Raw genomic sequence first — 21,301 nt, forward strand, 5'->3', positions numbered from 1 at the left:
ACTTATGGTGGATGGGCAATGATCAAAGGTCTGACGTCACAGCCAATCATTTATATTATATTCTACAAATAAGAAAGAAAGACTTGCAGTTATATAGCGCCTTTCACATCCTCAGGACATCACAAATCACCTTGTAGCCAATGAAGTACTTCTTTGAAGTGTAATCTCTGTTGTAATGTAAGAAACGCAGCAGCCAACTTGTGCACAGCAAGCACAGAGAGCTGTGGAGGCTGGGTCATTGAATATATTTAAGGTGGAGAGAGACAGATTTTTGAACGATAAGGGAGTCAAGGGTTATGGGGAGCGGGCAGGGAAGTGGAGTTGAGGCCAAGATCAGATCAGCCATGATCTGATTGAATGGCGGAGCAGGCTCGAGGGGCCGAATGGCCTACTGTTGCTCCTACGCCTTATGTTCTTACGTTCTTATGTAAGCTCCCACAAACAGCAATGAGATAATGACCAGATAATCTGGGTTTTTTAGAAATGTTGGATGAGAGATAAATATTGGCTAGGACACCAGGGAGAACTCCCCTGCTCTTCTTCGAATAGTTTCATGGGATCTTTTATGTCCACCTGAAAGGTCAGACGGGGCCTCGGTTTAACATTTCACCTGAAAGACGGCACCTCCGACAGTGCACCTCTCCCTCAGTTCTGCACTGGAGTCAAGTCACTGCATTATTTTCAATATTGCTCCCTCCCACTCACCCCAACAGAAGCACTGTTGAAACATTTTATAGAGACAGTTAAACAGGATGGTGTATTTAGATGTTCACTCCACCGCTCATGTTATCTGTCTCTCACTGTTGTTCCGATTGCCATTTCTGGTGGCCCATCTCCCTCCTAGCATTTGTTTTAAGGCTGAGCTTCACTGCTCTGCTTGTGTCTGACTGATAACATGGGGCAGTCTATCCTACGTTTCTCTGATGCTGCATTCACACATGCTCAGATTTGGGTGAGGGGGGGATGGCTGGGTGTTAATTGGGTAAACTGTGGGCCACCCAGGCTACAGCCCTGTGCAGTACCACAATAGATGGGAATTCTTAGGCCTTAAATCAGCGTAAAAGATTTTTATTGAAGTCGATTCGTATTTGTCCTTTACAACAAATTAACTGTTGGAGTACTCGTGAACTGATTTGCATGACTATGTTATATACTTCTCTGAAAACAGCTGTGAGAAATGTATTGGAAACTAACACAAAAGACAAAGGGCCCGATTTTGTGGATTGTGTGGGAAATGGTCGGATTCCCCGAATGTGGGGTTCTGACACACACAAAAATGTGTCAGCCAGCTGCACGCAATTTTCCCTCAATTGGCCAATTAATTTCCAGTGTGTGGGCAGCCTTGCTAATTGTCCATTTCCAGTCAGGAAGCACCACAGTATGATGTCATCATTCGTGGTGCTTTCAAGGTCCACAGCAAGCATTGCTTCCTCTGTTGGCTTCCAAACGAACCATACAGGATGGCAGAGGAGCCTACAGCAGCTGTGGCCAGTGCCAGACCCCGAGCTGCCTCCAAATTCGACGAAGCTTCACTGCAGGCATTATTGGATGGGGTTAGGGCCCACAGGGAGATCCTCTTCCCTAGGTCAGGCAGGAAGAGGCCTCCCACTGAGACCAAGGCTGCATGGAAGCAGATGTCAACTCGAATGTGCATGTAACCTTGGCATCACATCTCTAACTCCTTCCTCTACTCCCACACAAGACCATCCAGAGCCCCCGTCCCCACTGTGGAGGAGGAAGAGGCTGTGCAGCCAGACTCCTCAGAGGAAGCTCCAACCTCTGAGGGCGCAGCGTCAGCAGAAGTAAGCACACCCAGCACCAGCGCAGACACTCACACTTCGGGGGGACCTTCGGGACATAGAGTAGTGTTGTCACCTGGTGTTTCACAGCTCACAAGTGAGCCTCAGCAGATTCTGGAGACAGGGACAGCAGTGGAGAGTCCTCGTCGGAGCGCGCAGGACTCTGCCAGCTCAGCTCAGCTGTGCTGCATGTCGACCCTCTGCCTCTGGGTCCATCCGCAAGAGAAGAGGTGATGGATCTCTATGCACAGATGCAGGTGTCTCTGGCAGGTTTTCTCTCCAGGGTCGCTGCAAGTGTGGAGCGAATGGAGGAGTCCATAGCGACCATGAGCAGAGCCTTTGTGGAGTCATTGGCGCAGGAACGCATCACCATGGAAAGGTTGGCAACCTCCATGGAGGAGATAACTCGCCAGGGTACGGAAAACATGGTGAGTGCTCATAAGAGAATGACATCTCTTGAGGAGCATTGGCCATCTATTGAACAGAGAAACCAGACCTTCATGGAAGTCCTTCTGAGTAGGACTGCCAGTGCAGATATGGGTCCCCATGGCCCCCTAAAGCGCAGCAAGGTGCTCTCAAGCCACTTCCAAGCGCTGGCCCCTTCTGGCCTGTGCAGCTTCAGGTGAGTGAGCAGCAGCCTGGTGCTCCTGGTGCTCATCCTGCTGTTCCTGGTTCTGCTGCTGCTGCCTCTGCTGCTGGAGATCCTCTTATGGCAAGAAGGGAAGGAAAAAAAGGCGTCCCATGCTTCTCGTAGATGCCTCCACTGAGGAAGCGCTGAGTGAGGGTGGCGAGAGGGGCTTCCCAGGAGATCACATTGGAGAAGTGTGTGAGGCTCCAATCTTCCACAGCTGTGCCTAAGCCTTGAAGAAGTAGCCCCAAGCCTGCAGCAACAAGGTCCTTCAACATACAAATGCTGTCCCTTTAAATTGCAGCTTTCCCGAATGACCTGCAGCTGAGAACAAGCAAGCCGGCAAGCTACATGCCAGGTTTCATCAGCGGGGTTCCCTGCAGGCGTGTTTAGCGTGGGGAACCCCTGAAAATCGCAAGGGCACCCTAAAATGGCATTAAACATGCCAATAATTGGTGATCAGGGTCCTGACGGCCTGTCCCGCCAGCGGCAGGCAGGACTGAATCGGCTTGCGGAGAAACGGTGGTCCGAAAGTTGGACGGGGCGGCGAATCAGGCGGGGGCGGTCGCGACCCCCTATTTCGACGATTTTCGGCCCCCGCCTGCCTGAAAAGCCACCCGACGGCTGGCAGAAAATCGGGGCCAAAATGTTTAACCAATCATAGAATCATAGAATCGTTACAGCACAGAAGGAGACCATTCGGCCCATTGAGCCCATGCCAGCTCGCTGCAAGAGCACTTCAGCTAGTCCCACTCCCCCACTCTTTCCCTGTAGCCCTGCAATTTTTTTTTCCTTAAGGTACTTATCCAATTCCCCTTTGAAAGCCATGATTGAATCTGCCTCCACCACCCTTTCAGGCAGTGCATTCCAGATCCTAACCATCGCTGCGTAAAAGAGTTTTCCCTCGTCGCCTTTGGTTCTTCTGCCAATCACCTTAAATCTGTGTCCTCTGGTTCTCGACCCTTTCACCAATGGGAACAGTTTCTCTCTATCTACTCTGTCTAGACCCCTCACGATTTTGATATCATGTAACGAGTAATAAACATTGCATCCCATAGAAATCGCTTTCTAAGAGCTTCGAAGTTGGCCTGCTTAAAAAAAAAGATTCAGGCCATTCTTGTAACAAATAGATTTTTTTACAATTGGGATACGGTAATAAAAGATATAACAGTACTTTCAACTGTCGTGAATAGGAATGGAAGAGGATAATAAAAAAAACATTAAAAATAAGTTCATTGTCAGATGTTCTGACACTGAAAGGTCATCGACCTGAAACATTAACTCTGTTTCTCTCTCCACAGATGCTGCCTGACCTGCTGAGTGTTTCCAGCATTTCCTGTTTTTATTTCAGATTTCCAGCATCCGCAGTCCTTTGCTTTTGTTTCATTGTTAGATACTCAGGCAAGTGTACAACTTGCTACAAAGGCAGATGATCATCCGGAACGTATGTCTTTCAAATAGATTACCTGAGTGGACTTTTCTAGGTGAGTGTTACCATGCCATTAAATTACAAACGCAAAGATTCAAAAAGTCCCTGGAGTATTTAATAATGAATATACGGACAACCAAACAAAGATTTTTTTGGGGGGAGACCAATTTTCTTCTTGGCAGCAAGGAGCCTTTTAGAATTATTTTGAAAAGGTATAAAACCACAGAGGTAAACTAGATTGGTTCATATGATAAGATGCAGGAAAGAATATCAAAGCTAACAGGTTATGTGGGAGAGGAGAGGAGTGGGATGATGAAGGTTCAGCAAAACATTTATTGTACTGCTGTGAAATTTGGAGGGGTAACGCGGCCTTGAGACTACTTGAAAATACATCGCATGTTGTCTTTGTTGTGTGATTATATTGAAAATCCTGTCTTAAAAAAAAGTTATTTTGTAGTTTCAACTGTGCTCGCGAGCTTCTCTCTATTCAAGTATTAGTTCTAAAGTAGTATTGATACAATTATTTCATGAATAGCCCTGATAGGAAGTCATGTTTTAAGTGAATTTTTCCCAGGCATGAAAATAACCCTGGCAAATGTTGGATACTTGATTGATTTTTCTATGTTGCAGTGTCTTATTTTGTAGGAGCCAGGAACAACATCGCAGAAGGAACAGCCACATAGAGCTGCACAACAATCTACAGGTAGTGCAAAAATACAGCCAAGCCTTTTTATGAAATTATTTTGGGCCCGATTTTGTGGATTGTGTGGGAAATGGTCGGATTCCCCCGAATGTGGGGTTCTGACACACAAAGAAATGGGTCAGCCAGCTGCACGCAATTTTCCCTCAAGTGGCCAATTAATTTCCAGCGTGTGGGCAGCCTTGCTAATTGTTCATTTCCAGTCAGGAAGCCCCACAGTATGATGTCATCATTCATGGTGCTTTCAAGGTCCACAGCAAGCATTGCTTCCTCTGTTGGCTTCCAAATGAACCATACAGGATGGCAGAGGAGCCTACAGCAGCTGTGGCCAGTGCCAGACCCCGAGCTGCCTCCAAATTCGATGAAGCTTCACTGCAGGCATTATTGGATGGGGTTAGGGCCCACAGGGAGATCCTCTTCCCTAGGTCAGGCAGGAAGAGGCCTCCCACTGAGACCAAGGCTGCATGGATGCAGGTGTCAGCAGATGTCAACTCGAATGTGCATGTAACCTTGGCATCACATCTCTAACTCCTTCCTCTACTCCCACACAGGACCATCCAAAGCCCCCGTCCCCACTGTGGAGGAGGAAGAGGCTGTGCAGCCAGACTCCTCAGAGGAAGCTCCAACCTCTGAGGGCGCAGCGTCAGCAGAAGTAAGCACACCCAGCACCAGCGCAGACACTCACACTTCGGGGGGACCTTCGGGACATAGAGTAGTGTTGTCACCTGGTGTTTCACAGCTCACAAGTGAGCCTCAGCAGATTCTGGAGACAGGGACAGCAGTGGAGAGTCCTCGTCGAAGGGCGCAGGACTCTGCCAGCTCAGCTCAGCTGCGCTGCATGTCGATCCTCTGCCTCTGGGTCCATCTGCAAGAGAAGAGGTGATGGATCTCCATGCACAGATGCAGGTGTCTCTGGCAGGTTTTGTCTCCAGGGTCGCTGCAAGTGTGGAGCGAATGGAGGAGTCCATAGCGACCATGAGCAGAGCCTTTGTGGAGTCATTGGCGCAGGAACGCATCACCATGGAAAGGTTGGCAACCTCCATGGAGGAGATAACTCGCCAGGGTACGGAAAACATGGTGAGTGCTCATAAGAGAATGACATCTCTTGAGGAGCGTTGGCCATCTATTGAACAGAGAAACCAGACCTTCATGGAAGTCCTTCTGAGTAGGACTGCCAGTGCAGACACGGGTCCCCATGGCCCCCTAAAGCACAGCAAGGTGCTCTCAAGCCACTTCCAAGCGCTGGCCCCTTCTGGCCTGTGCAGCTTCAGGTGAGTGAGCAGCAGCCTGGTGCTCCTGGTGCTCATCCTGCTGTTCCTAGTTCTGCTGCTGCCACCTCTGCTGCTGGAGATCCTCTAATGGCAAGAAGGGAAGGAAAAAAAGGCGTCCCATGCTTCTGATAGATGCCTCCGCTGAGGAAACGCTGAGTGAGGGTGCCGAGCGGTGCTTCCCAGGAGATCACATTGGAGAAGTGTGTGAGGCTCCAACCTTCCACAGCTGTGCCTAAGCCTTGAAGAAGTAGCCCCAAGCCTGCAGCAACAAGGTCCTTCAACATACAAATGCTGTCCCTTTAAATCGCAGCTTTCCCTGACCTGCAGCTGACAGAAAGCAAGCTGGCAAGCTTCACGCCAGGTTTCAACAGCGAGGTTCCCCGCAGGCGTGTTTAGCATGGGGAACCCCTGAAAATCACAAGGGCACCCTAAAATGGCATTAAACACGCCAATAATTGGTGATCAGGGTCCTGACGGCCAGTTCTGCCAGCGGCGGGCGGGACTGATTCGGGTCACAGAGAAACGGCGGTCCGAAAGTCGGACGGGGTGGGGAATCAGGCGGGGGGGTTGTGACCCCCTATTTCGGCGATTTTCGGCCCCCGCCCGCATGAAAACCCGCCCGACGGCTGGCAGAAATCGGGGCCATAGTTTTATAAATAACAACAACAACAACTTGTATTTATATAGCGCTATTAATGTAGTAAAATGTCCCAAGGAGCTTCACAGGAGTGTTACAAGACAAAAAAATTTGACACTGAGCCACATAAGGAGAAATTAGGGTAGGTTACCAAAAGCTTGGTCAAAGAGGTAGGTTTTAAGGAGAATCTGAAAGGAGGAAAGAGAGGTAGAGAGGTGGAGAGGTTTAGGGAGGGAATTCCAGAGCTTAGGGCCTAGGCAACAGAAGGTACGGCCACCAATGGTTGAGCGATTATAATCAGGGATGCGCAAGAGAGCAGAATTAGAAGAGTGCAGATATCTCGGGGCGGGAGGGTGGGTTGTGGGGCTGGAGGAGATTACATAGATAGGGATGGGCGAGACCATGGAGGGATTTGAAAACAAGGATGAGAATTTTGAAATTGAGGCGTTGCTTAACCGGGAGCCAATGTAGGTCAGCGAGCACAGGGGTGATGGGTGAATGGGACTTGGTGCGAGTTAGGACACGGGTAGCCGAGATTTGGATGGCCTCAAGTTTACATAGGGTAGAATGTGGGAAGCCAGCCAGGAGTTCATTGGAATTATCAGGTCTAGAGGTAACAAAGGCATGGATGAGGGTTTCAGCAGCAGCAGAGATGGGCGATGTTACAGAGGTGGAAATAGGCGGTCTTAGTTATGCTGCGGATATGTGGTTGGAAGCTCATTTCAGGGTCAAGTATGACAACAAGGTTGCGAACCGTGTGGTTCAGCCTCAGACAGATGTTAGGGAGAGGGATGGAGTCAGTGGCTAGGGAATGGAGTTTGTGGCGGGGGCCGAAAACAATGGCTTCAGTCTTCCCAATATTTAATTGGAGAAAATTTCTGCTCATCCAGAACTGGATGTTGGACAATTAGTCTGACATTTTAGAGACCATGAGGGGTCGATAGAAGCGATAGAGCTGGTAGTCAGCCTACATGTGGAAACTGATGCTGTGTTTTCGGATGATGTCGCCAAGGGTCAGCATGTAGATGAGAAATAGGAGGGGGCCAAGGATAGATCCTTGGGGGACACTAGAGGTAACAATGTGGGAGCAGGAAGCGAAGCCATTGCAGGTGATTCTCTGGCTATGATTAGATAAATAAGAATGGAACCAGTCGAGTGCAATTCCACCCAGCTTGGCGACAGTGGAGAGGCGTTGGAGAAGGATGGAATAGTCAACCATGTCAATGGCTGCAGACAAGAAGGATGAGGAGGGATAGTTTACCTTTATCACAGTCACAAAGGATGTCATTTGTGACTTTGATGAGAGCCATTTCGGTACTGTGGCAGGGGCGAAAACCTGATTGGAGGGATTCAAACATGGAGTTGCCTGGAAGATGGACATGGATTTGGGAGGCGACAACATGTTCAAGGACTTTGGAGAGGAAATGGAGGTTGGAGATGGGGCAGTAGTTTGCAAGGACGGAGGGGTCAAGAATTGGTTTTTGAGGAGAGGGGTGATGACGGCAGATTTAAGGGAGAGGGGGACAGTACCTGAGGAGAGAGTACCGTTAACAATGTCAGCTAACATGGGAATCAGAAAAGGAAGTTGGGTGGTCAGCAATTTAGTGGGAATAGGGTTGAGGGAGCAGGAAGTGGGTCTCATGGACAAATTTTGCGCGGAGATGTCATGAAGGGAGATCGGAGAGAAACTGGAGAAAGATAGGGATATAGAGTACAAAAGCAAGAGTACAAAATCATTGGTTAGGCCACAGTTGGAATACTGACCTAGAGAGAGGTTCGTGATCGTCTCTGGCCGCCCTTACAGTGACACGCAGAGAGTGTAAACCAGGAAATATAAGGTAGAATATTTAATTCAATGTAAAATCATGTACAGAAAGTGAAATAAAGAGAGGGAAAGAAGGATGGGATTAAGAGAAAGAGATAAAAGAGTCAGAAAAAAAAAGTTTTAAAAAAAATGTAATTTAAATTCAAATCTGAAGGAATGAGACTCCACACTTGTAAAAGTTAATTTTCAGTGCCAGAAAGATTGTTTGGCAGTAATTAAGACTTATCATGCCGTTAAAAATTCACTTATACTTGAATGGACAAGCCCAAATTTTTTCTGGCGTGTTTAGTGGGTGTCTAGTGGGTAAGTACCGCAACTTCATGACCTTCGTGTGTTTTAATGTCAAATACCTCGATGATGTACCGGTGTAGCGAAGCTTGAGGAGGAGCAGGGCAACTTTGACAGCGGCTTCCTGATTTCCGCTTATAACTGCGCATGTGCAGACGCCGGAAGTTGCTGTCCAATTTACTCCATAATAACAGTGAGCGCTGATAGCCTCACCGCTATTCCTACCGCAAAATCTGGGCCATTATGTTCAATCTAAAAGGGGAACGCGAGCAGTGGCTTTCTATGAGCGAAATAAGCATGAAAAACAAATTTGATTATAGAATGTCCAACAAATTCCCAGTCAAAAAGGAGGGTATATTTCACTAAGAAAGCATTTGAAATCATAATTTTACTCAAAATAGAACATTTTCAAAAGACTACCAGACTTCCCAAGTTTTCTAGGCTTCAAGAATATCAAAAGGGCCAAGGAGTACTTCCGAATACAAAGCTGGCATTTTAGGGCTTTTGGCTTGCTCCACAGTGAAGGAAAGTAACTACAGTAGATCTACTACTCCCGGTCATATACTTTAGAAGTTTCTCTTTTTACCGGCAACTTCACCTGTTAATTTTCTAAACAAAGAAAAATTAGCCCATGAAGGCCCAACACAAATAAAGGTCTACCGTTACATAGGATTACATCGGATATGCAGCACAGAAACAGGCCATTCGGCCCAACCAGTCCATGCCGGCATTTATGCTCCACTCGATCCTCCTCCCATCTTTCCTCATCTAACTCTATCAGCATAACCCTCTATTCCCTTCCTATTAGAGTTATTTCATGGATGTATTCACGGAACAGTTTCTTAAAATAACTGTTAATGAATGAAAATGTTCTCTTTTATTACAGCAATAACAGTTACAATTCGGCTCCTTCAACTAACACTGTATTGTGTTTCTTTAAGTGAACGAGAAGCTTTACTAAGACTGGAAGAACCCAAGTGTGATCACAGGTTAATTATGTTGGATGAAAGCTCCAGGTACATGGAAATTCAGTAAAGTAAAATAGTCGCTTATCCACTGAGAAACACCTGAATCATGGAGGAGAACGAGTTCCATGTCCAGCAGTTGCAACCAAACATCATATCTGTCCGACTATTCAAACGTAAGGTGGGTGGTCTCGGATTTCTAGTGAAGCAGCGTGTGTGCAAGCCCCCTGTGATCATCTCTGACATCATTCGTGGCGGGACAGCAGAGGAGAGCGGTTTGGTGCAGGTTGGAGATATCATCGTGGCTGCCAATGACAAGCCTCTGGTAGATGTGACTTATGAGCATGCTCTGGAGATGCTGAAGAACATAGCCCCAGAGACGTTTGTGGTGTTGATTTTGAGGGGTCCAGAAGGATTCTCCACTCACCTGGAGACCACCTTCACTGGTGATGGGACACCAAAAACAGTGCGTGTTACCAAGCCTTTGGTTCCTGTTACCAAAGCGAGTGATTCTCCCATTCAAGGCACCCAAAGCAAAGACCACCTCAAAGCTGAAGATAAAAGGATGAGGGACATCTCTAACCCAACATCTGAGACATGGGGCAATGAGATCCCGCAGGAGCCCAATTCCCTAATTCAGATCAATGGAATGATGCCTTTGATTAATGAAAACTCTTTAAAAGTAACAGATGCCTGTTCTACCAACATGAACAACTCAATGATAAATGGAAGAGCTGAGAACGATGAACTTCTTAAAGAAATTGAACCTGTACTAAATCTACTGAAGAACAGTGAAAAGCCAGAGAAGTGTGATGTTGAAGTCCAAGTGGACAGGTAGGCAAGCATTACAATTTTGCCCAATTATTTTCCCACTTTTTTGTTTATTCCGGGGACTGGTATGAAAATGGATAGAGACAGCAATTTTGCCCAATTATTTTCCCACTTTTTTGTTTATTCCGAGGACTGGTATGAAAATGGATAGAGACAGTAAAAACCATGTTCCAAGATGCTTATGAGCAGGGGCAGTGGCGGTTATGTGCTATGTGTGGTAGAGTCACAAATGTCTTTATAAAGAACATGTTTGTGATTTTTCTACACTTAGTGCACCGAAGGAAATTCCTCCAATGTCAGTCCCAACAAGTCCATTCTACAGGAACATAGGAACAGGAGTAGGCCATTCAGCCACTCGAGCCTGTTCCGCCATTCAGTGAGATCAAGGCTAATCTGTATCCTAACTCCATCCACCCGCCTTGACTCCATATCCCATAATACCCATGGCTAGCAAAAATCTATCGATCTCAAATTTAAAATTATTAATTGAGCTAGCATCTATTGCTTTTTGTGGAAGAGAGTTCCACACTTCTACACTTTCTGTGAAGAAATGTTTCCTAACTTCTCTCCTGAATGCCCTGGTTCTGATTTTAACACTACTCCCTCAGACCCAGTCCCAGTGAGAGCTACTCCCCCAGTCCCAGTCCCAGTCCCAGTGAGAGCAACTCCCCCATTCCCCTTGTCCTAGACAACCCCACCAGTGGAAAAATGTTTCTATCAATTCTTTTCAAAATCCTAAAAAAAACCTCATTCAAATCACCCCTTAACCTTTTATATTCCATGGCAATACAGGCCTAGTTTATGTAATCTCTCCTCATGATCTAACCCTTGGAGCCCTGGTAACATTATGGTGAATCTGAGCTGCACTCCGTCCAAAGCCAATATAACCTTTCTAAGGTGCACTGCCCAGAACTGTACATGGTACTCCAGATGTGGTCTAACCAGGGCTTTGTAAAGCTGTATCAAAACCCCCTTACCATCATATTCTAGCCTTCTAGTTATAAAGGCTAACATTCCACTAGCCTTTTCGCTTGTTTTTTTCAATCTAACTACTACATTTTAGTGATCTGTGTACACAGACCCCTAAATCTCTTTGGACCGCCACTGTTCCTAGCTTTTCATTATTTAAAAAATACTTGGATCTATCCTTTTTTGGTCCAAAATGGAAGACCTCACAATTACCTGCATTGTAATCCATCTGCCACAGTTTTGCCCACTCACTTAATCTATCAATGTCTCTTTGTAATTTTATGCTCTCGTCTACACTACTTTCTCTGCCACCAATCTTTGCGTATCAGCAAACTTGGATATATGGCTCTCTATTGTTATCTAAGTCATTAATAAATATAGTGAATAGTTGCGGCTCCAGCACAGATCCATGTGGGACCTCACTAATCACTTCCTTCCAATTCGAGTACATACCCATTATCCCTACACTCTGTCTTCTCCCGCCTAACCAATCTCCTAACCAGGCCAATAATTTGCCTTCAATTCCATGAGCTTTTAGCCAACAGCCTCTTATGTGGAGCATGTGCTATATGGGCCTGGAAAACGCACTTTGCTACTTTAACGCTTTATGAGTTTGTATCAAATGCCTTTCCCACCTTTTTAACAGAGGAATTAATAGCTCTATTGAAATTGGGGACAGAGAAATTTCATATGAAGGCATTACGTTTTTCACAATAATACGGCTTATTGTAGTTTCCAGGCTCTTTTTCTTACACTGGAAAGAGATGGCTGTCAAATAAAAAGAAGTTACCAATGCATCATACACAGGAAAAAATTATACCTGGTAATAGAATGTGAAATAGCAAAAATGTAGATACAGTGTATAGTATCACAACATCTTGCTTCATTGCTGAATGGGCTCTATGTTAGTTACCTAGGAGGGCGAACAAAATTAAGAAATGCCTGATTTAATCTTTTAACAATAAAGATCCAAAAATAATTTTATTGTTGCTATTAGACATCCTAACTGTGCTTATGTGGTTTTTTTTGTAATATACCGGAACTTGTGTCTTTTTTAACAAATGACTAGCTGAGGCATGTTAACATAACACATTTGTTATTTATTCAATTGCTTTCAAATGCATTTCAGCACATTTCCCAACTTTGTCTATTGTCTGTGGCTTTAAATAATAGAATCCTAGTTTAGTGAATTGGACTATTGGCCTTTCACCTCTGGAACATGGGTGGTAGTGCAGTGGACTGATATTTGAAATCTTACATCTACATACACTTCCTATTTGTGCCATTTGACTTCCTCTTGTCACATTGTTGTCACACTATTGTGTCAACATTTTCCTTTTTGAATCCCTATGTGCACATTGGTTACGAAAAATCCGTATGTAAACTCATCACTCTGCACAATCTGGCCACCAGGTTGAACAATCCGGCCTATGGCTTCCCACAAATCTCTCAAAGTGCTTTTTGAAAAAATAATTCAACTATTGTAGGAAGGCCTAGTTCCTATCCAAAGACTGAGGTCCACTCAGGCGATCAAACAAAACGAAGTTTAATGGAAACTAACAGGTTTAAACAAGTAACTACAGGAGAACATTGAGTGTAGGTCTGCTCAGTTCGGAGGCTCCACAAGGACTGCTGGGGCGGTCCCGTGGTTGACGTCATGATGTCATCACGTTCTTCCCGCCAGTGGGGGATCATGTGATGAACGGCGTGACGTCATCGCGTTTGCCCGCGCTGTTAAAGTAATCACGCTCTGTAAAAGTAAACATTATAAATAAAGATACAGACTCAGTCTGTAGCTAACATGTTGTTAAAGGAAATTATATACAAACGACCTGAGTCCTTTAGTGGCTCCGCCACATGCGTCCCCCCAGAATTGTCTTTAACAGCAAAAGTGAGACGGCGAGGAGGCCTGACAAGCCTGTCCGAGCGACTTCTGTAACCCTGAAGTGGAAGCTGATGGACGGTGGTCGAGCTTGCGGGCGGTTGTGGTGGATCTGGCACGGCAACTGTGGGCGGTCGGCCACGTTCTGGCAGTTGAGCGATCTCAACTGGGCGGTCCAGGTCTAAGTGTGCCGGCTTCAACCGGTCAACCGAAATGTGGTCTGGTTTACCTCCGATATCGACCGAAAAGGTTTTGTCTCCCGGCTCTATGATGCGGAAGGGACCAGGGTAAGGAGGCTTGAGCGGATCCCGGTGAGCGTCGTGGCGGATAAACACGTACTCAGTGCTTTTCAGCTCAGTTGGGACATGGGAGCTCTGTAAGCCGTGATGCGACGTAGGCACTGGAGCAAAACATCTGGCTGCTTCCTGGTGGCTGACGAGTTGCTGGGATGCAGACCATGGCTCTGTTGGAGATGGGAGGAAATCCCCTGGTACTCGTAGTGGCTGGCCATATACGAGTTCCGCCGAGGACGATTGCAAATCTTCTTTGGGCGCCGTACGAAGACCCAAAAGGACCCATGGAAGTCTGTCCACCCATCCCGCGCCTTGAAGACTGGCCCGCAGAGCGGCTTTGAGCGACCTGTGGAATCGCTCGCACAGGCCGTTCGCCTGTGGATGATAGGCGGTGGTGCAATGTAGTTTGGTGCCGAGCCCCTGAGCCACAGCGTTCCAGAGCTCAGAGGAAAACTGCGGTCCACGATCGGAAGAGATGTCCGCCGGTACCCCGAAACGAGCAACCCAAGAGGAGATGAAAGCTCTGGCTACGTCTGCCGAAGTGATGGAAACCAAAGGAACTGCCTCTGGCCATCTAGTGGTGCGGTCTACCATTGTGAGGATGTGTGTAAAACCTTGAGAAGGTGGAAGCGGCCCCACGAGGTCCACATTCACATGGTCGAATTGACGCTCCGGAACAGTGAAAGTGGCCAATGGAGCTTTTACATGACGCTGTACTTTGGACTTTTGGCAGACCACGCAGGTGTTGGCCCAGTCGCGGACATCCATGTGCATATCCCTCCAGACAAATTTTGATGACATCAGCCTTTGCAAGGCCTTCATGCCAGGGTGTAACAACCCGTGTATGGCGTCGAACACTTTTCAGCACCAGGCAACTGGTACGATAGGGCAGGGAGCTCCCATGGAGACGTCGCAAAGTAGCGTGGTGCCTGCGGCATGGAATTTGACGTCGGCTGCTTGGAAGCTAGAGGGGCTGGTTCTGTATGCTTGGACTTCTGGGTCCGAGGCTTGATCCGCAGCCATGAGGGCATAGTCGATTCTGAGTTGGACTGCGTGCACAGTCGCGCGGGAGAGGCAATCCGCCACCAGGTTGTCTTTGCCGGACAAATGCTGAATGTCCGTGGTGAATTCTGAAATGAACGTCAGGTGACGTTGTTGCCGAGCTGACCACGGTTCGGCGGTCTTGGCCATAGCGTACGTTAGTGGCTTGTGGTCTACAAAAGCCGTGAACGGGCGTCCCTCTAGTAAGAACCGGAAATGGCAGATGGCCAGAAAAAGGGCCAGCAACTCCCGGTCGAAAGTGCTGTACTTTCTTTCATTTCGCCGTAGTTGACGGCTGAAAAATGCCAGTGGTTGCCATGTCCCATTCACCCACTGTTCCTGCACTGCGCCGATTGCGTAGTCCGACGCGTCGGTGGTAAGGGCGATGGTGGCACCTGGAAGCGGTAGCTTCAAGGTAATGGCGTTCGTTTCCATGTTGAGTATCTTCTGCGAAAACCGTTCGCAAAAGTCGGGGTCACCAATGTAGGAATGTCTAGTTCCTATCCAAAGACTGAGGTCCACTCAGGCGATCAAACAAAACAAAGTTTAATGGAAACTAACAGGTTTAAACAAGTAACTACAGGAGAACATCGAGTGTAGGTCTGCTCAGTTCGGAGGCTCCACGAGGACTGCTGGGGCGGTCCCGTGGTTGACGTCATGACGTCATCACGTTCTTCCCGCCAGTGGGGGATCACGTGATGAACGGCGTTACGTCATCGCGTTTACCCGCACTGTTAAAGTAATCACGCTCTGTACAAGTAAACAGTGTAAATAAAGATACAGACTCAGTCTGTAGCTAACATGTTGTTAAAGGGAATTATGTACAAATGATCTGAGTCCTTTAGTGGCTCCGCCACACTATCATCTTTTCTTCAGTAATTGAAATTGCTAACATCTGAAATAAGGGCTTAACCAAAATTAAAATAATCAAAAATACATATTTCACAAATAACATGATTAAATGTATCTTGAATTATTGACGTGTCTTTTAATACCTCCATTAAAGTTTTTACTTGAAGGCCTCAGCATCTCCCAAAAGCCTGGGCTTGGACTTGATATTTGTGGCCAGAGCTGTGACATGGTCAGTTGAATTCTGGTTATAATAAATGTCTGAACATGTGCGATGTACCTAATTTCCCAGGATGCGTTGGTACTGTTCAGTCACTTATACTGAGAAATATTGTTTTCTTGAGCTTCTTACAGTTTCTGCTCAAAGGTTTTTCAAAGTTATTTGGGGAAAAAGAGCTTGAAGACAAATTCCAAATTTTCTTTAAAATCAGAGGAGCTGTTTCTGCGTGGATATGTGAGAATGTTCTGAGTTCACACTTGTTCTAGTATTTGTTTTGTGTTCGATAAACTTTAGAAAGCAAAAGAGAGAGAGAGAGAGAAAGACTGGCGTCGTAGATAAAAGATGCAGTTTTTAGAATCACAAGTCTTAGTGTGCATCCTTGATTTGCAGATAACGGACCTGGGATTTGGCACTCAAAGACAATGACCAAACTTGTACTACCATGGTTACACATGATCCCAGTTTTACTGAGGTTCGTTAAAGTTCTAGGACAGTCTGATTAATAAAGGAAACTTTGACATTAGAAAACTGTGGGCAGTTTAACAGTGTGAGGACACTGCAGATGAGCACTGAAGTACAAAGTCATTGGCACTGCTAGACAAAGAAATTCAACCCATTAGATACTTTGAAGCATTGAAGATTGTTGCATTGTCAGCAATGTTACAGTAGGGAAGGATCCTGGTTGCTTCATTGAAGAATTCTAAGCAATTCATTCTAGATAAACATGTAGTGGCCCCAAACAGTTCATCCAATGCCAAATTTCAACTAGAAACAGCAACATATTTTAAAATTCTAATAATTTTTGTAGAAAATGCAGGTTTTTGTAGAGTGTACTCAGCAGCTTATCCTTACATTGAATTAATTATTATATAGGATGTGTTAGAAGGGCTGGTAAGTATGTTATAGAAGTTCTGACACAAGCATAACATGCCTTCATAGATTAGTTCTCCATGTTTCAAGATTTAACTATATAAGTGAACATCTTTTCCGAAAACATTGTAGGTTTGATCGTTGCGCTGTGCTGAGTTAGCCGATCTCAGCCAGGGCCCAAAGCTAAGGAAAGGGGGGGGGGAAATCATCCAGGGTTCCCACTCCTGACACTTCCCAGTATTCCCTGCTGGAAAATGTGGCCGTTAGATGAGTTCAGGTAAGGACATGGCTTTGATACCATTTGAGTAGGATGGCCAGCTGACATTCACTGTCTAGGCTCATCGGTACAGAATGGTCATTTGGGTGAGATACTTGGAGGGAAGTTTGCACCTGCCGGAACAGTGTCACACTGTGAGCCACATCTTCAAGTGGTGAGGGTGAAAAATTGGGAGGGGATTAAAAAAAAAAGTGGTGGTATTCATACAGTGAATCCCTGATCTGAAAGGGGAGAGGGAGAGCGGAGGGGAGAGGTTTCCTTGTAGAACTTTGACAGCGCCTCTTATTCCTAAATTATTGAGCAATATGAGGTGCCCTTTCGCAGATGCTACATCATAACATGTTAAGATATAGGTTGTCACTTGTACTTCCTCATATATTGAGGCCCCTTTCCTCTCAAAAAAACAGAGAACCAGTTAATTACCACAGAGATGTTTTTTGTTGGCAGTTTTCTCCTCTCTGCCGCAGGCTTTGACTGTTGCTGAGGCACAGTGTTACATGGCTGATTGCCTTTCTACTCTTCATCCAGAAGACCACTCTTCATGTACGAGCTTGGACAGTGCGTGCAGGCAGACTGTTTAACCGTAGAGGCATCGCAGCCGAGGACTGACCTCGGGAACGTCCATACCAATGTACATTTTCCAGTAAGAGTTATCGGTAGTGACCAGGAATGGGAACTTTGACTGGCTTTCTTCTCCCTAGTCTGGGAGCCAAGTGTTACTTCCCAACTGCTATTCCCGGTGATAAGATAACTCAGCAAAGACTGGGAATCGAGCCTGGTTTGTATGGCTCAGTTAGCTGTTGCCTTTATCAATTCAGCCATTGGAGAAGCTTCAAGTGGCTGTCCTAAAGACATCAGTGACAAAGGCCTAAGAAGAGTCTGCCGGCCCACACCATTGAATGTACATGATGTAGGTAACAGCTAAAGCAAGGGGAAATAAATAAAACCACGGAAAACCAACCTAATTTTTTTAAGAGCAAACATTAAGCATTGGGCAAATTGTTGTCATCCATAATGTATGAGCACAAAATTGCATCTTCTCTCTGGTGAATACATGTTACCTTTATGGATAGTACTGTACAAGAAAATACTTGAAAGATAAAAGGTGAGGTATTAAAAATATAGCAAAGCTTTGTTCACTGGAACAACTATTTAATCCCAGATGTCTACAGCATTTGTAGAAAGAATACTGACTGTGGAATGCATTCTGTTATTGGTTTGATGTATTGTTCATGATGAAATGTCATCCGCTAGTATTTTTCCTGTTAGTATTTTTTCCTTGTTTGACTTATTCACCTTCAGATTGGAAAGCTATTGTACTTTGGAGACAAGAGCCACACTATGTCACAGAATCAGTCGACAGCGTTCTGCAGTAATCTTTAGATCTTGACGGGTAATTTTACCTGCAATTTTTATTGTGTGTACTTAGACTTTTGCCTCTGACAACAAGAAGATAGGCATTTTAAGAAGAGGAAAAGGCTCAACCAGCTCACTCACAATATTACAAGAGAGATACAGATGAGGTTCATTTTAGCTCAGCTGTCCAGAATAAAAGTTTCGTCCTACTCGCTCTATCAAAACCCCTCACAATTTTGAATACCTCTATTAGGTCTCCCTGTAATCTTCTCTGCTCTAAGGGGAACAATCCCAGCTTCTCCAATCTCTCCACATAACTGAACTCCCTCATCCCTGGTATCATCCTGGTAAACCTCCTCTGTACCCTCTCCAGGGCCTTGACATCCTTCCTAAAATGTGATGCCCAGAATTGTACCAGAACCTTGAAGTAGTGCTCTGGATTAACCTCATCTATGCTATTTAATATTTTGTATATTTTTATAAGATCCTCTGTCTGTTGCTTCCTTTCAAGTTTTTTCACAGTCTTGCCTCAAAACTCTATCCTTTGATGCAAGACCATTCCTTGTAACTATTCATAGGAAACCCTTGATAATCTCTGTCTGTCAGTAACCGACTTCATTGCGTATTCTTCATTTTCCTAGTTCTCAATGAACATTTCCATCTTATGTCAATAATTTTCACAAGTAAATCTGATGCAGTCCTAAGTAGCTAATTATAAGGCAAAATAAAGCCAACCACAAGGCACATTGGATGTGAGAACTGTTTCATAACAACAGTATATCAAATGGGCAATTCAATTGATAAGGATGCTAGCATATTACCTACCCAAGTATGACCCTCTACCGTAACCAGAAAATTAGCTATTTTTAGTCACGGTGATTCTGACCCATTATTTATTATCAGCTACAGGAACAATGGCACTAATAACAACAGGTCAGCACCCAGTTACTGCAACCAGCTTTTCTCAATTTAATCCAACAACATTAGACTGAGACAGGAGCTCAGATGGTGAGGTGAGGAAAAACTGATTTTAAGTCCGATTAAAGATCATGGGGTCGATTTTCATTGACCCATGGAGTCAGGATTGGAGGCGTGCGGGGGGGTTAAAGTCCCGAACTCAGGGGTCCCGACACCATCCCGCCCCCAACCCGCCTCCATGTAAGTTTCAAAGGAGGCGGGTACCCGCCCCGCACTGGGACCCGCCTACCTGAGGCGGGAAGGGATTAGTGCCAATTAACTGCCTGTTAACAGGTAGTCAACAGGCAGCTTTTAGCCTAATCCCTATTTTAAAGCTTGAAGTGTGGGATACCCGACAGCTCCAAACCACGCTAAGTTAGAGGAGGCGGGCCGTCGGGTTGAAGGACTTGGAGGGGTCGAGATGTCGGTGTTCAGGTGAGTGATGGGTGCATGAGTGCAAAGGTAAGTGTGTTTGGTGTGTCTAAAGTGTGTAAAGAGGTTTAAATTACCTGTACTTACCTTTTCAGCCTTCCTTCCTCTAGGTTTCGGGAGTCCATCATCTAATCGGCACAGAAATCAGAACGGCCCTGCGATCTGTCAAAAGTGACAGCCTTCAGCTTTCTGTGCAGGAGAGATTTCTAACTGAGTCTGTGTAGAAGGACTCAGGTTAGAAGTAAGACTGTCAGTGTTTGACGGCTTCAAACAGCTGTGAAACACTGATATTTCATCTGTCAAAACGTCTTGACAGATTAAATTTCAGTCTGTGACATCACCTGTTGCCGGGTGGCCCTTAATTGGCCTGCTGAGCCCGCTGGGCTGGCTAAACAAGGTCAATCAAGTTAAAATCGCATGGATTGGCTGTATCTCGATGGAGGCGGGACTACAACCCTGAAAGTTGTAGTCCCACCTCCTTCCCGACTTCTGAATGAAAATCACCCCCCCACTCTCATTGATAAACGCATTCTAAATAGGAAACAGAAAGGATTTTTTTCTATGATAATGAAGTGATATATCATGTTTTATAGAGGATTATTCCTTCAGGTAGGTAGGGTGGCAAATATATGCCCTCGACTTCATCACATTTATGAAATTACTTTTGATTCATTTGGAAGTCACATGCATTATTGGATAGTATTAATGCATCACAAAAAATATTCCAGTGAACACATGGAGGTATAAACTACTGACATAACTCACCAGTTAGATACCATACCTATTGTATAACTTGAAGTGATGCGGTAAATATAACTGTGCATTGGGTGCTCACCTGTCTTCATCTGGTTCCCTGTATAACTGAACATTCATTTGACTTCTCTATTTTATATCTTGTCACTTTTTCTCTTTCTCTCTCTGTCCCCCTCTGTCTGTCTGTCTGTCTCTCTCACACATACATATATATATATTATATATATATATACAAACATATGAAAAGGATGAGAAAAAAAACCGGAACAATCAAGCCTACCCTATCCAGATATAGGACAACCACATACACCATTTACCTGCTCCATAACCACACAATCTCCTGCAAGAGACACAAAAAGAGAGAAAAAGGGATAGAATTTCTGTTTGGGATTCTCCTGATCTCTTTTGCACAAGACCAATGGAAACCCTGGCAAAATGGTGTAAATGGCATATTTATTGATTTATATATATACTAGCTGGGGGAGCCCGGCTTTGCCAGGGCTGTTTTGGGCCGGGCGGTTTAAATCGAGTGCCAGGCTTTGGGGCCTCTCTGTGTCCCTCTGTGAATCTGCTGCCGGGCAACATTTTAAATCGAGTCCCAGGCTTTTGGGCCCTGTCTGTGTCCCTCTCTCAATCTGCTGCCGGGCAACATTTCTACCTTTTAATACCTTGAAAGATGAAAGTGAAAGTACTTATAAAACGTTTTTGGTAAATCTTATGTTATTTTTAAAAGAGATACTAACTTTTTCAAAGCTGGATAAGGAGAGTAGTTTGAGCTGAAAGCAGTGAAACAATGGCTGGCACATCCCTGAGATGAAAACGATTAGTCCTGCCCACACACACACCGATTGGCCAACCATCAGGGGACTGTACTGTAGGATTGGTCAATCGTGACGGCACAGGATTGGTGGAACCTTGACGTCAGTCAATCAATGCTAAGTAGCAGATAATGAGTTTAATTTTGAAGGTTTTTTGCATAAGGCGCGAACAATTTTCGTCCAACCGAAAAGTAAATACGCTTACGACCGT

The 21,301-nt window shown here is 45.5% G+C and overlaps 1 protein-coding gene across 2 annotated transcripts in view; it reads left to right on the forward strand.

Annotated features, from left to right (window-relative positions):
• Window positions 1-3,447: 3,447 nt before the first annotated feature.
• Window positions 3,448-21,301, forward strand: part of nos1 (nitric oxide synthase 1 (neuronal)) — a 111,277-nt gene continuing 93,423 nt past the window's right edge. For both annotated transcript variants that reach the window (XM_085961785.1, XM_085961786.1), the window contains exons 1-3: window positions 3,448-3,911; window positions 4,487-4,559; window positions 9,519-10,376. In XM_085961785.1, the coding sequence (XP_085817911.1) occupies window positions 9,652-10,376 (725 nt within the window). In that variant the 5' untranslated portion in view covers window positions 3,448-3,911; window positions 4,487-4,559; window positions 9,519-9,651. The remainder of the gene's footprint in view (window positions 3,912-4,486; window positions 4,560-9,518; window positions 10,377-21,301) is intronic.

Source organism: Somniosus microcephalus, chromosome 19 (genome assembly GCF_052327205.1).
Source record: "Somniosus microcephalus isolate GS21.2 chromosome 19, FLI_Smic_1.0, whole genome shotgun sequence".
Taxonomy (NCBI): Eukaryota; Metazoa; Chordata; class Chondrichthyes; order Squaliformes; family Somniosidae; genus Somniosus; species Somniosus microcephalus.